Source organism: Eptatretus burgeri, chromosome 7 (assembly GCF_056783735.1).
Source record: "Eptatretus burgeri isolate ZD-2024b chromosome 7, Ebu_testis_v1, whole genome shotgun sequence".
Lineage (NCBI taxonomy): Eukaryota > Metazoa > Chordata > Myxini > Myxiniformes > Myxinidae > Eptatretus > Eptatretus burgeri.
Genome location: NC_140967.1, coordinates 52987062 through 53001590, shown reverse-complemented (window position 1 = coordinate 53001590; position 14529 = coordinate 52987062). Strand labels below are relative to the sequence as shown.

General features: G+C 46.0%; 1 protein-coding gene across 4 annotated transcripts in view; it reads right to left on the bottom strand.

The window, feature by feature from the left end:
* RAB3GAP2 (RAB3 GTPase activating non-catalytic protein subunit 2) overlaps nucleotides 1–14529 on the bottom strand; it is a 232069-nt gene that overhangs the window by 66340 nt on the left and 151200 nt on the right. For all 4 annotated transcript variants that reach the window (XR_015060109.1, XR_015060110.1, XM_085888493.1 and 1 more), the window contains exons 23-24: nucleotides 6669–6829; nucleotides 3743–3861 (exon numbers count right to left, since the gene is read on the bottom strand). Coding sequence is in view for 2 of the 4 variants with exons in the window: in XM_085888493.1 (XP_085744619.1) it covers nucleotides 3743–3861; nucleotides 6669–6829 (280 nt within the window). In the remaining 2 variants the exon portion in view is untranslated. The remainder of the gene's footprint in view (nucleotides 1–3742; nucleotides 3862–6668; nucleotides 6830–14529) is intronic.

The window sequence follows — 14529 nt, the reverse complement described above, 5'->3', positions numbered from 1 at the left end:
GCGCTCGACCCTTGCGCCGGGGTCCAGACGCTCTCTAGTGCCCTCTGAGCCCTATTTTGGAGCATTTAACATGTTAAGAATTCCCACTTTTTGAACAAAAAAAGGGGAAAATTGTGCACTTTTTAATGTTACATGTATGTTAATATTAGTAAGTTAGGGGACAATCAAAGATTAACAAAAAGCACAAAAGAAGCAATATTTTTCTTACCTTACTGGCTGGTACTACTGCTGCTTGCTTTTTCCATGGCAGCTTTGCTGAGTGACAGCTGTGTGGCTCTTTTAGCCCTTCTGATTATGTCTTTGCTGTATTCTCTCTGGTAGCAAGGGGTGCTATGAGCTAGTTTTTCAATTAAGAGAGCTTCCAGGGTTTTGACACTCAAATTGGGACGAAATTCAGTATGATTCTTCCGTACAAGACTGAGTGCCCGCTCACATGATGCGTTCGAATGAGGAATGACCAAGATTCCCTTCATCACTTTGCTAAAATTAGGATACTTCTTGGCACCAGTGCAGGGATCTGTGAGCTGTGAAATCCGATGCCACTGCTCATCCACTCTCACTGTCTCAGTAGCAATTGTAGCTATGGAGGCGTCTGCCTGGTAGTGAGCGAATTCACTCTCAAGACTGTCTATGTCACTATCACCGCCACTGAACAGACAGGGGAATTTCTTGATGAAAAACTCCACACAGTCAAACCCCACTTCTTGGTGTAGCTTAACATCCAGCACCTGAGCATGCTTGGCTAATTCATCATCTAGCGGCTAGGTTTTGAAGATGTAATTGCAGGCTTTCACATAATATGAGCGAACTGCACTGAAGAAACCTTGGATGTCTGACTCACTCAGAGTGAAGGTGGATTTCTTGAGACTCCTTTGTTCCCTTATATACAGTTTGGCATCGTTCCCAATCATGAGGTCTTCATCATTCTTCTGATGATTTCTGTCAGAGAAGGGTACATTTACCAGAGCAACCGATGACACCGATGGTTTCAAAAACCATACGAAGATATCTTTCAGAAGACCATTCAATTCTCCGTGCAGGAGATGAATACAGGGTTCGTCTCTTTGGAGCAGAAGATTCCCCTTCTCAAAAAGCTTGTTAGCATAGCGAAGGAAGAAACAATAGTTTTGTTTGTGGAGACAAGAACATCCTGTTGACACGTTTTTCTCTAGATTCCTGCACAGTGTTTGAGGAAGATGCGCTTTTAGTTGTAGAACTCGTAGTACACTTAGCCGCAGGGCGATCACACTTGCGTTTACTGCCAGCAGAAGAGGTCAGACTCGTAGTACCAGATCCAATTTTACGTTTGAGGAGAGAGCTTGAGGTAGGTGCAGCCAAGGAAGAAGACCTCTGATTCGAAGGTTTTGCTGAGCTTCTATCAAGTGATTTGGCAAAAGCAGAACTTAACTTTGGTCCTTCTTTGCCTGTAGATGGGACTATCACAGTCTTTCTCGACTCTGAAGGGATCTGCTTTGTAGATGAACGTGATGAAGGGCCGGTGATGCTACCTGCTCTCAGCATTGGTTTTGGTGCTGTCCCTGCTGTCTTCTTCGCAGCAGATACTGCAGTGGTAGTGGTGAATGCTGCTGCACTAGTGCTTGATCCTGCAGTGCCAGTACTGGCAGTAGATACAGTGCCATCCTTCTTGCTCGTTGTTAGAGTCTTGGCTACAGTTGGTTGCATTTTTCTTCGTACTTCTTCTTTGAAGAAGAGGCGAAGTGGCTCCCACTGTTCAATCAGCCTGTCTAGGCACTGACCAAGGGACAGCCACCTTGTTGCGACATGCTTCAGAATCTTGTGTGTCGGGGCATCACAGAGTTCTTGCAGTGCTTTCACTCCTTTGACGCGTTTACTACTTTTGTCCAAGTAGTAGTAAATATCGATGAGAAAGTCATCTAATTCAATGGGTAAGGCCTGAGCCGCCTTCTTGGCCGTATTGTGCATCATATGGCAAGGGCATCCCATGATGTAGCACTCTGGATTTTGTTTGTGGATATAAGCAGCGACTCCTTTGTGCTTGCCCACCATGACAGAGGCATTATCAGCACAAAAGGAAACACAATTTCCCCACGGAATTTTCCTGTCACTGAACTCATGATCAAGCAGTTTGAAAATGTTTTCTCCAGTGGAATCTTGTTTGCACGCAGGCAAACTTAGCAAACCTTGCTTCACAATCCCAGCACTGTTGTCATACTACGAAATCAGGACAGGATATAGCTGGGCCTCACCACTGTCATTGCTACCGTCTGTAGCTAGGCTAAATGGAGCTAGTCTAGCAATATCGGCAATAGATGAAGCAGTAACATTTGACAACTCACCAATTATTGCTGAAGTTTTTGTTCTTGCACATCCATACTTTGAAGCAACTTTTGAATCTGGAAACATCTTTTGAAATAGAGGTCCAGCGTGATCTGAGACTGATATGGGCAAGTTATGTTCCACAATAAATCCACTAAAGAGAAGTTCCGCTCGGGTAACATCCTCTTCCTCGCTTGTCCCTTGTTTGGTGAAATAATTCAGAAGTGTACCGGTACTCGTGCTCGAAGATCTCTCCTTTGCAATGTCTGTGTGCCGTTTGCTTCCAACGTGCTTCCGAATATCATCGCGACCTCCGTGCTCAACTGAAATATCAACGCTGCATACTGTACAATACGCATGATGAATTCCTCTTTCAGACTTTTGAATGCACGGGTATTGGAGACTGTATTCGGTCTTGTACTTCTGAGACCATTTCTTGGTCTTCGTAAGCTTCTTTTCTGCCATTTCGTAATCAACATCGAGGGCTTGAAGCATCGGTAACTTCGAAGTCGATGTTCCACAGCTGCAGCGCAACTCGTAGAACTCTAGCGGCTGTTAAACACCGCACGGTGGTCGCGACCGCCGGGCTGGTACGGGGCCCAGCTGCATGCAGTGAGCGTATCGCATGCATATACACTGTGCATACATACCGCATGCACTGTATTGCACACATACCGCATGCACTAAATCTCAGTGCATGATAGCATAAGCGAGATCCAGACCCAATGTTTCGCTGCTCCTCATTTGAATTTGCAATTTTTTACGTACAATTTGGTAGCAGCGAACGTTATGGAGTTACCACATGCTATACGTAGCAGACGATGCTTTTCATTCAATTCTCATACTAGTACATTCTGATTAGTGAACAGTGCAAAAATATCAAAATTTCGGGAGGATAAGGATAGTGATCGTAAGGGCGGGAGTTTGGGTGAATTTTCGGAAGCCTCCCGATGAAATCGGGAGGGTTGGCATCTGTGCATTGGGGTGTTTTATCGCAGGGGGGGGGGCAAATTGTCGACGCAAATATGTATTGTGTAGCACTGCTCAAGGTGGGAGAGGGTATTACAAGTCCCCACCCTTTACAGTACAGTATTCCTGTCCCCACGTTTTCCAGTGCAGTGAGGTGAGGTGTTTTGAATTACGCAGCGAGAGGTATTTTGGGGAGGTGTTTTGAATCACACATTTGAATAAGGATAATAATAAGATAACCCTCCGAGCCGCTCTCTTCAGGAGTGGGTGCTTCTGGTAGGAATAAAACAAAATAAGTAAATAATATAGTAAATAGTAACACATTTTTCGTAAAGCAAGGCAGAAAGCAGGACTGGGGTTGGAGCTGGACATGGCAGGGAAGTGGAACATGGAATCCTCATTCCAAATTTCAAGACCAAGTGAAAATAAAGTAATAGAACTTTCAGAATAAAAAGTAAAGGTTGCCTCATAATACCAGCACAAAAAGAGGGTGTTGAGTAGCAGTATATCTTTCGCCTGGCGAAGCAGCAGATTCCACTGCTCACCATCCAGACAGACAGCCTCCCATGGGTCAACAGCATTCTCTTCCTCCTCCTAATAAACAAAATACCAAAAAACAAAAACAAACTCACAATGATTATAAAAATGAAAAAGGTTTAATAAACTCAAAACAATCATGTCTCAATAAAGGACAAAACATGCAAAAATGTCAGTTTCCCAACTCATTCTTCCCTTATTTTACAGTATGTTATAAACACTGCACTTAATCCAGCCAACCTCTAACTTCTTCCTTCTTTCCTCCTCCAGAACAAAAGCACCAGGACAAAAGGGGAGGAGGGTGAGGGGGGGACACACTGACAAGGGTTGAAGGACAAAGCTTGCGACAGGGTTGACCGTGTGACAGTGCACCTCATGATGGATGAGAAACATGTCAAGTGATGCATCGACTTACCACCGTCACGTGTTGAGCAATGCCAAGGTGTGTTTAAAAAAAAAAACAAACAAAAACAATAACATAAAAAACCACAGTTTGAAGGATGTTAATGGTTTTCTGCATGACTGTCTCTTCGGTTTGTGCATCTTCCTTGTCAATATAAGCATATCTCACCTGCAATTTATGAAGTTGTTAGGGAGGTATCACAGTCAGGTGTTCTGTACATTCCTTTGGATCATATAAATTGGTGGCAACTTCATGCTATGCCTTTGGGATCATGGAGAAGACCACCTCTCTTGGCTTGATCATAAGCTGGACAAATATCAAACTGCAATCCTTATAAAAGTGAACCACCTAACCATCCACTTTCAATCTGAGTCAAAAACCATCACCTATCTCAATTCGGTCATTACAGAAATTTGTAAATCTTGTCGTTAATATTCTCAGATGGATAGGTCTCACTTACACTTCAATTGTTCTCCCTTGATGGTTTGGATCTGGGCAAACAGGAATATCAGCTTCTACTCTCCAACGAACAGATGGAGGCCCTCAATATCAGACATGAGATTAGGGCCGTCGCTCTGGACACATCTCGAGCTTTTGATAGTCTGGTATCCTGCCATGCTCTCCAAAATGTCTGCCTGTGGAATCCAAGGCCAACTTTACTCTTCGATTACTGACTTCCTCCACTCTCTTAGACAAAGTGCGGCTCTCAACGGAACCCTTTCTTCTCCTCTCCCTGTAAAGGCTAGAATACCACAAGGCAGTGTTCTCGGCCCCATATTATTCCTAATCTTCATCAGTGATTTAATTGACTCTGGAAAATCCTCTATCACTTGCAATGACACCACACTCTGCCATGACATCCCTCATCTCTCTCACAGACAGGCAGCAGCCTCTTCCCTCTCAGACCTTGACAAAAATCACAATCTGGTCAAACACTTGGAACATGTCTTTCAATCGTGAGAAATATCTCTATCTCTCTCTCTCTCTCTCTCTCTGAAAGGACCGTACCGCAAATCCTTCCATCTACTTTCTCACCAACCCTCTCAAAGAGATTCAGTCACAACAACTCTCACTCTCAGCCATGATCTCTCTTTGGCAAGTCACATTTCAAAAATGGCCTCCAAAGTCAGACTAGGCATCCTCTGTCATGCAAAGTCCTTCCTCAGCTGATCTCCTGCCCAACTGAAAGGCTTTCATCCGTAGCTCCATGGAGTCCTACTCTCCCCTCTGGGCTGGCCTCCCCACCTCACATATTGCTCAGCTTGATACTGTGGAAACAAAGGCTTTCAATATCATAGGAATCTCTCGCGGTGAAGCTGAGTCGATGGACCTATCGCTTCGCCATCGCCGACAGGTGTGGTCGGCTGATGTAGTCAGTCTTTTTCCGCCTCATTTCTGGACTTGCACCCTCTGCCCTCTATTCACTCAATTCCCTCATCATTACTGGTGAACAGGTCAGCTTACATTCTCTAATCTATCACATAAATCTTGTGCAGTGTCCGTCCCATGTTCCCATGCGTATAAATAAGATTACATAGAGCCGTGTCTGTCCCATGTTCCCATGTGAATGAATAAGATTCGCGAGATAAGATTCATCGTGATTCCGAGCAGGGGATTTACTTTATACATCTGGCACCTCAGTTTTGTCATGTGTGCGTGTGTGCGTCCATCTCTTCCACCCTCCTGTTTTCTGTTGTCACAAACCTTTTGTTCATAAAAACCTGAACGTGGTCATTCGAGGTACAGAACTTTGCCATCAAGCAGGAGTGAATTGGCTTTCAAAATCCGGTAGAAGACCGATTTGGAAATGCACATTTAAAGCACTCTTAAAAAAAACATGAAAATGCAATTAGGAAACACATTTAATGCGCTATTAAGATTAGCTTGACACCTCTCATCCAGTCAGCCTCTTCCACGGTTATACAAGAACGAGCCGATTCGTCACACGGTTACGGATGTTTAACCCCAATATGGGGCCGTTCAAAAATTACGTCATACTATTTTTTTTAGGGCGGCACGTATGGACTTTATTAAACCATACTATTAATTTTTATTCGACAAATTATTAGATATTTTGGGGTCCTTCATCATGATTAACACTCGACCCAAACAAAGCCAATGGAAGTCTGATGCAACAAACCCAGACAGTGTATAATCAGCACAGACCTACAGGCCTAATGTGTTCATCCCATTAGAACATCAAGATGGTGGCCATATAATTTTGGCTGGGTGCGATGATGGGTGGAGTCAAACAACCAATGTAAGTGTGGTCTGACAGCTGTCCGACCAATTGGTGCACATTTCAAAAATCGACTCGCAACAAGAACCCAACCACCACCAACCAACAACATCAGCAACAACAGCAATGTGTATGTGGAAGGTAAAAATGTGCTCAAAATTCCAGGAACGTTTTGTCATGCAATGCCTCCATTATATTCAGGTGGTACCTTCATCTACTCACTGGAGTGGTGGTGTGGCTGTTGGCCAAGCTCTGAGCAGCAATGCACCCTGCTTGAACAGCAAGGTAAACTGCTCCAACAGCATGGGATTGCTGGCACCCAGCTCGTAACTGCTCCCAAAATGGAAGCACTGCTTGTGGATCTTGATCTTTACTTTCAAAGCCTGTCCAGAAAGATGCACTTTTTAAATGCATGAAATGACAAAACATCAGCGATATAACTTGAGACCATGACAACAGGAGTATATTCCTTGGCATCACACAATTGTACGAGATACTTTTGGAACAAAGCCACGTGTGTTATGAATGCAATGAGACACCACAGACGTTTGGCATAAAATTATCCCAAGAATATTTGAGAAAAGAAGGGAGTGGAGTGGAAAGATGGTCAATTATAAAAACAGAGAGGGCTATTTTCATTTTTAAGGGCTATTTTTATGTCAGATAACACCTTCTTATGCCTTTTTTGTATACAAAGTGAAGGTTCATGGAAGAGCTAGAACGTGGAATGGATCAGGAACAGTAAAAGGGGCGGGGGGAGGGGGAACACCAACAGCAGGGTTGTAGGACAAATTAGAGGGAGACTTGAACAAATAATTGGTGTGGGGAGGAATGAGGGGTGGGGTGGATGCATAAGGTGGACAATATGGATATAGAAGCAAACTCTCAGGAAGGAAAATTGGAATTTGGAAGGAGGTGTGCTTGGAGGTGGAGTGGGGTTAACAGGGATAAAAAGATCATGGTTTTGGATTGGGGATGATCTGAGATGGATTGTTCAGAAAGTAGATGAGACAGAGAGAGAGAGAGAGAGAGAGAGAGAGAGAGAGAGAGAGAGAGAGAGAGAGAGAGAGAGAGACAGAGAGAGACAGAGACAGAGACAGAGACAGAGACAGAGAGAGAGACAGAGACAGAGACAGAGACAGAGACAGAGAGAGAGACAGAGACAGAGACAGAGACAGAGACAGAGACAGAGACAGAGACAGAGACAGAGACAGAGACAGAGACAGAGACAGAGACAGAGACAGAGACAGAGACAGAGACAGAGACAGAGAGACAGAGAGACAGAGAGACAGAGAGACAGAGAGACAGAGAGACAGAGACAGAGACAGAGACAGAGAGTGTGGAGAGAGAGAGACAGACAGACAGAGACAGAGAGACAGAGAGACAGAGAGACAGAGACAGACAGAGAGACAGAGAGACAGAGAGACAGAGAGACAGAGACAGAGAGACAGAGACAGAAAGACAGAGACAGACAGAGAGACAGAGAGACAGAAAGACAGAGAGACAGAGAGACAGAGAGACAGAGAGACAGAGAGACAGAGAGACAGAGAGACAGAGAGACAGAGAGACAGAGAGACAGAGAGACAGAGAGACAGAGAGACAGAGAGACAGAGAGACAGAGAGACAGAGAGACAGAGAGACAGAGAGACAGAGAGACAGAGAGACAGAGAGACAGAGAGACAGAGAGACAGAGAGACAGAGAGACAGAGAGAGACAGAGAGAGACAGAGAGACAGAGAGACAGAGAGACAGAGAGACAGAGAGAGAGACAGAGAGAGAGACAGAGACAGAGACAGAGACAGAGACAGAGAGAGACAGAGAGAGACAGAGAGAGAGATAGAGAGAGATAGAGAGAGAGAGAGAGAGAGAGAGAGAGAGAGAGAGAGAGAGAGAGAGAGAGAGAGAGAGAGAGAGAGAGAGGAGAGAGAGTTATCAGAATTGAAAGACATATTGCAAGTGTTTGACCAGCTTGTGATTCTATCAAGGTCTGAATAGAGGTAAGATTATATCCAGGTCAAGGTCAGTAGAGAGGGAAGAGGCTGCAGCCTGCCTATCTGAAGGATGAGGGATGTCACGGCAGAGAGTGGAGTAATCAGCAAATCGATAAAGGGGATTTTTCAGAGTCAAAGATCGTTGATGCAGATTCGGAATGGGACTGGTGCCAGAACACTACCTTGGTGCACACGAGCCTTTACAGTGAGAGGAGATAAAAGGATTCCTTTGAGAGCCTCAAGTTGGCTATGAGAGTTGTGCAAGTCAGTAAGCTTCACCACCGGTCAAAAGTTTTAGAACACCCCCATTTTTCCAGTTTTTACTGAAATTTAAGCAATTCAATGTTTCAATGTACTCTCCTGTCCTGTCAATGTATTCCTGTCAGGTCAGGTTATATCTGTGACCTGCTATAGGTACCATGTAAACCTGTATTAACCTGTTCCATGGTCGGGTTGTCGGCGACTAAACCGTCTCCCCCACCAGGTTTTCTGGTGAGGAGGGTGTTTGGATATGGACACCCAGCAGGATTAAAAACAAAACCTGTCAAAGGACAGAGGAGATCCTTGTGAGCCAACGGCCATCCATATCTAGTGCCCAAGCGTCTGCGGGCGTCCTCCTGCAGTGTGGTTACTTTTTTTAGGAGGTCGGTGGCAGAATTTGCACTCCAGCCACCGTAAAACCCTTCATTCTGCAAAACACAAAAATGCAGAAAATCTGAAAACCCACTCTGTGGGAGTACCTCCTGTGCAGCTTCCCTTCGCAGGACAGCTCACCAGATGACGGGATTGGGGCAAAGTCTTCGGGACCCCCAATCTTTGATGATAGGAGGGAAACCACGGGGTAACATCCCTGGGTCAGATTGCGGGAGAGTGTGTCGGAGTGGTGCTGAGGTGTCGTCCACCAGACGGCGGTCTCCTTGGGTTAACCTGAGGCGGTCCCTTCGGGTGGGTGCCTGGAATGTCCTATCCCTAAGAGAGGATGATCACCTGTCTCTGTTATCATCTGAGCTCAAGCGTTTGGACATCGGGATTGCAGCTCTCTCTGAGGTTTGGAGACCGGATTGAGGTGAGATAATGGTAGGTGGTTACACCTACTATTGGTCTGGTCGCTCTGATGGTTACCATACCCAAGGAGTTGCTGTAGCTGTGTCCAATAAGCTGACCCCAATGATAATTGAGGTAACACCGGTCAACGAGCGTATTATGAGATTAAGGATTCGTCACTCCTTAGGTGTCATTTCCCTGGTCTCTGTTTATGCTCTGACTGAGGCGAGTGATCTCACCATGAAGGATGCATTCTATGCCACGCTCAAGTCTGTGGTTGATCAGTGCCCCAGACGAGATACACTTCTAGTCTTGGGGGATTTCAATGCATCGACTGGAACTGATAGGGATGGTTATGAGGTGTGTTGGTCCCCATGGGTCAGGAACTATGAACCAGAATAGCACTAAGTTCCTTGACTTTGCAAGAAGTCATGGATTAGGGTGGCTGGTTCATGGTTTCAGCGCCCACAAGCTCATCGCTGGACTTGGTATTCCAACGCTGGCGGTGTGGCAAAGGAGATTGACCATGTCCTCATTGACGGTCGTTGATCCAGACGGTCCAGGATGATCCAGAACTGCAGGGTCTACCGGAGTGCTCAGTTCCTCAATACTGACCACAGGCTTGTTGTAGCAACTCTAAAGCTGCACCTTAAATCCTGGAGAATGGTACCATCCCAGCCTAGGCTGGATGTTGGCAATCTCAGGGATGAGAGAGTAGCTGAGGAGTTTGCGAACAGGCTGAGTGGACACTTGGGGGGGGTCCTGAAGAGTTGTGGAGTGTCTTCAAGACCACCGTCCTTGATGTTGCCGGTGGATGCCTTGGAACTCACCGCAGGGCAAAGAAGAATTTTGTCTCTCAAGGGACACTGGATACCATTGACCAGTCGCAGGGCCAGGCTGAATGGCAGAGCTGAGCTGCAAAACTGTAGTGCACTGAGGGTGGACAAGGAGGCCTATGTGCTAGGAATCTGTGAGGGGGTCGAGCATCATCTGTGGACAGGTGATTCTCGTCCCGCTTGCTGGGGAATTCGCGCATTTTGTTCATCCAAGCCCATCCCTCGGAGCACTGCAGTTAGAGCAGAGAGTGGTAGGCTCTTGACAAAGGAGTCTGAAGTGAAGGCCCGCTGGGCCGGTTACTTTGAGCGGTTGTATCAGGCTGATCCCCCAGCTGTCGAGTTGGACGTCAATGGTGTTACAATCCCGGTTGCTGACCCTCGGATCAACTGTGGTCCACCTTCGCTTGTGGAAACACAGGCTGCGGTGAACCGGTTGAAACGGGGCAAAGCTCCAGGGATCTGTGGCATCCATGCTGAACTTCTCAAGGCTGGTGGAAATGCTGCACTCGTGTCGTTGCATGCAGTTTTGTGCTCTGCCTGGAACACAGGCATCATCCCAACTGACTGGATGAGGGGCCTTGTTGTCCCTCTCTGGAAAGGGAAGAATGATTGCCAAGACTGCAACAACTACCGAGGGGTGACGCTGCTCTCAGTGCCGGGCAAGGTCTTTGCTCGGATAATTCTTGATCGGGTTCGCCAGCATCTGCTTGAGCACCAGCGTCCAGAGCAGTCAGGATTTACACCAAAGAGGTCAACGATTGACCATATCCTTGCTCTTAGTGTTCTCACCGAACGCAGACGAGAGTTTCGGCAGGGGCTGCTTGCAGCCTATGTTGATCTCTGTAAAGCGTTCGATTCAGTGAATCAGGATGTCCTCTGGAGGATTCTTGGTCTTCGTGGGGTGCCACCAAAACTGATCGATCTGATGTCTGAACTCTACTCTGGTACTGAGAGTGCTGTGAAGTGTGGTGGTACCATCTCTGACTTATTTCCAGTTGTTACTGGAGTTCCTCAGGGGTGTGTACTGGCCCCCACACTTTTCAGCACTTTTCTGGACTGGATTTTAGGGAGGATGTCGGAGAGATCAAGCTGCCATGCATCGTTTGGGAATGTCAAGATCTCGGACCTTGATTTTGCAGATGATGCAGTCATCTTTGCAGAGACTTTAGATATCCTTTTGGGGGCCCTCGAGGTGCTGAATGAGGAGTCGGAGCCGCTGGGATTACGGGTTTCTTGGGTCAAAACTAAGATCCAGGCTTTCGGTGACAACTTGGATGCTGCTGTCCTGCCTGTGTCTGTTTGTGGTGAGGATGTTGAGGTCATGGAGAGATTCACTTACCTTGGCAGTGATATTCATGTCTCTGCTGGCTGTGAGTCAGAGGTCAACAGACGTCTGGGTCGGGCCTGGGGAGTCATGGATTCACTGGATAATGTGGGTGTGGTGCTGCCGGTACCTGTGCGGGAGGATGAAAGTCCGAGTCTTCAGGTCCTTGGTAGTTCCAGTCTTGCTTTATGGATGCGAGACTTGGACTCTGACCAAGGATCTGAGACGGAGACTTAATTCCTTTGGTACCAGGTCTCTTCGGAGAATCCTTGGCTATCGCTGGTCGGATTTTGTGTCCAACGAGCGGTTGCTGAGAGAGACTCGGATGAGATTTGTTACCTGCATAATCCGTGAGCGTCAGTTGCGGCTGTATGGACATGTGGCTCGTTTTCCTGACGCTGATCCTGCTCACCAGAGTCTCTCAGCGAAGGAGTCTCATGAGTGGAGGAGGCCAGGAAGCTGAACACGTGCCTCGTGGTTGCAGCAGGTTGACCATCATCTCAAGGAGATGGGGATGGGCCTGGCATCTGCCTGGGGGATGGCCAGACGGAGGCCCCTGGAGTACCGGCGGAAAGTGGACACAGCGACGCGCTGTTCTGGCACATGCTCCCATACCTGACCTGAATGTACTCTGAAATTAAAGCATAGAACAAATAAACAATTGCAGATAAAAAATAAATCATGGAATCGCTTTGTTGAACAAAATTTAATCTAAATTTTTGACTCCTCAAAGTCGCTACCTTTTGCAGATATAACAGCCGAACATACTCGTGGCATTCTTTCTAAAATGGAAATCAAACATTGTTCAGAAAGTTCTTCCCAACACTGTTGCAGAAGTTCCCACAAATGTTCCCACTAGTAGGTTGCTTTGCCTTCTCCCCTCTGTCCAGTTCATCCCAAACCAGCTCAATGGGGTTTAAGTCTGGAGACTGTGCTGGCCATTCCATGAGTTGAAGCCTATCGTCTTGTTCTTTCCTTCTAAGGTAGTTCTGACATAGCCTGGAGGCATGTTTTGGGTCGTTATCTTGCTGTAGGATGAACCCCTGACCAATTAGGCATAGACCAGAGGGTATTGCATGGTGCTGCAAAATGCTGTGGTGGCCCTTTTGGTTCAGGGTGCCAGTCACTCTGTACAAGTTGCCGACTCTGGAGCCAGCCGAAGAGCCCCCTTTCATCACGCTTCTTCCTCCATGTTTGATAGTTGGTATCACACACACACTGAGGAACCATCCTTTCACCTTCTCAACGGCATACAAAAACCCTGCGTGATGAACCGAAGATTTCCAATTTTGATTCATCGGTCCACAAGACCTTCTTCCAGTTTTCAGTAGTCCACTGGCAGTGCTTCATGGCCCAGGCAAGCCTCTTTTTCTTATTTTGCCATCTTCGCAAAGGCTTTCTTACTGCCACTCGACCTGTCAAACCTGCAGCTCGAAGTCTTCTCTTCACAGTTGAAACTGAGACTTCCTTACTTCGACCAGTGTTAAGCTGTGCTTGAAGCTGCTGTCCTGTGAGCCACCTATCACGCAAGCTGTTGACTCTCAGAAACTTGTCTTCTGATTGTGTTGTGGCTTTCGGTTTGCCAGACTCTTCCTGTCAGATTTTCCTCCAGTTTCCAAGTGCCTTTGGAGGGTGTAGGAAACTGTACTCACTGACACCTTGGCATGCTTTGCAATTTCTCTCGAGGAAAGACCTGCACTTTTAAGGGTTACAATGGTCTGTCTGTCTTCCTTTGCGGATTGTCTTTTTCTCACCATTATGATAGCAATGTATTACTTCCTGCAGTGCAATATTGTCCAAATAATGCTTCAGACGGTGTAGCAACACAGTCTGTTCCAACACTGCTTAAATACAGAGAGGCTTTGTAATTAATCAACAAAAGTTGGGACACCTGTAGGAATTGTTTGCTTCAACTTTCAAGGCTTAATTTACTTCCATTACTGCAGAATAGCTGCAGTTGCTAACCCATTACAGGGAACATTTTTAACAACTCTCAAATTTATATTATTTTTCAGTTTTTGGTAACTCAAACTTTTTTTTTTCGAATCTCTGGCAGTTTCCTGCTTCGCTTTATACCATTTCAGGTTATTCACTGGATTTGAACTGCTTAAATTTCAGTAAAAACTGGAAACATGGGGGTGTTCTAAAACTTTTGACCAGTGGTGTATGTGTGGAGTTCACCTTGGATGCCATTGGCTGAGAGTTTGTAGAGTAAGGCAGGATGCCAGACTGTATGATAAGCATGAGATATATCTAAGGAGCCTGTTCTGAACTCATGTCTGCACATGCTGCTTCTACTCTTCCAACAATGGTTGGAGGCCCTCAATATCAAAGTAGAGTGACCAGGTCTGAATCCGAATCGATGATCTGAGATGATGCCATTGGGGGGGAATTGGTCGTAAGCTAATAAGTCTGTCGTTAAGGAGATTGGTTTTTGTACCATATTTCTGCAGGTACCATATGTTCGCTGATTTCCAAGTGTATGACTGAGTTGAGAATAAGCATGTGTAGGGTTGATGAGAGAATCAATCAGCTAGCCCAGCGAGTTGCAGGTATTCATTACCCTCGCCAGAGAAGAGGTTATTGCATTTGGGTCCGTTTGTCTCACAGAATGTGCAAACATAGGCCACAAAAACACCATATAGCTTGGTTCACACAGCCATGAAGACCAAATTTCCAGTTTTCCTTTCCAGCACAAAAAAAAGTTGTTGTTTGAGAGGACTTTTCATACAAATGCTTTATGTAACAAGTGACATTATAATAAACCACAAGAATAAGAATGAAACCATTTTTTTCTTTCTTCTGTTAGTCCATATTCCATGAAATATTTCAGTTAAGCCTGGTGTTGGCTTAGTGGTTCGGGTAGCGGCTTGGGATCCGACGGTCCTG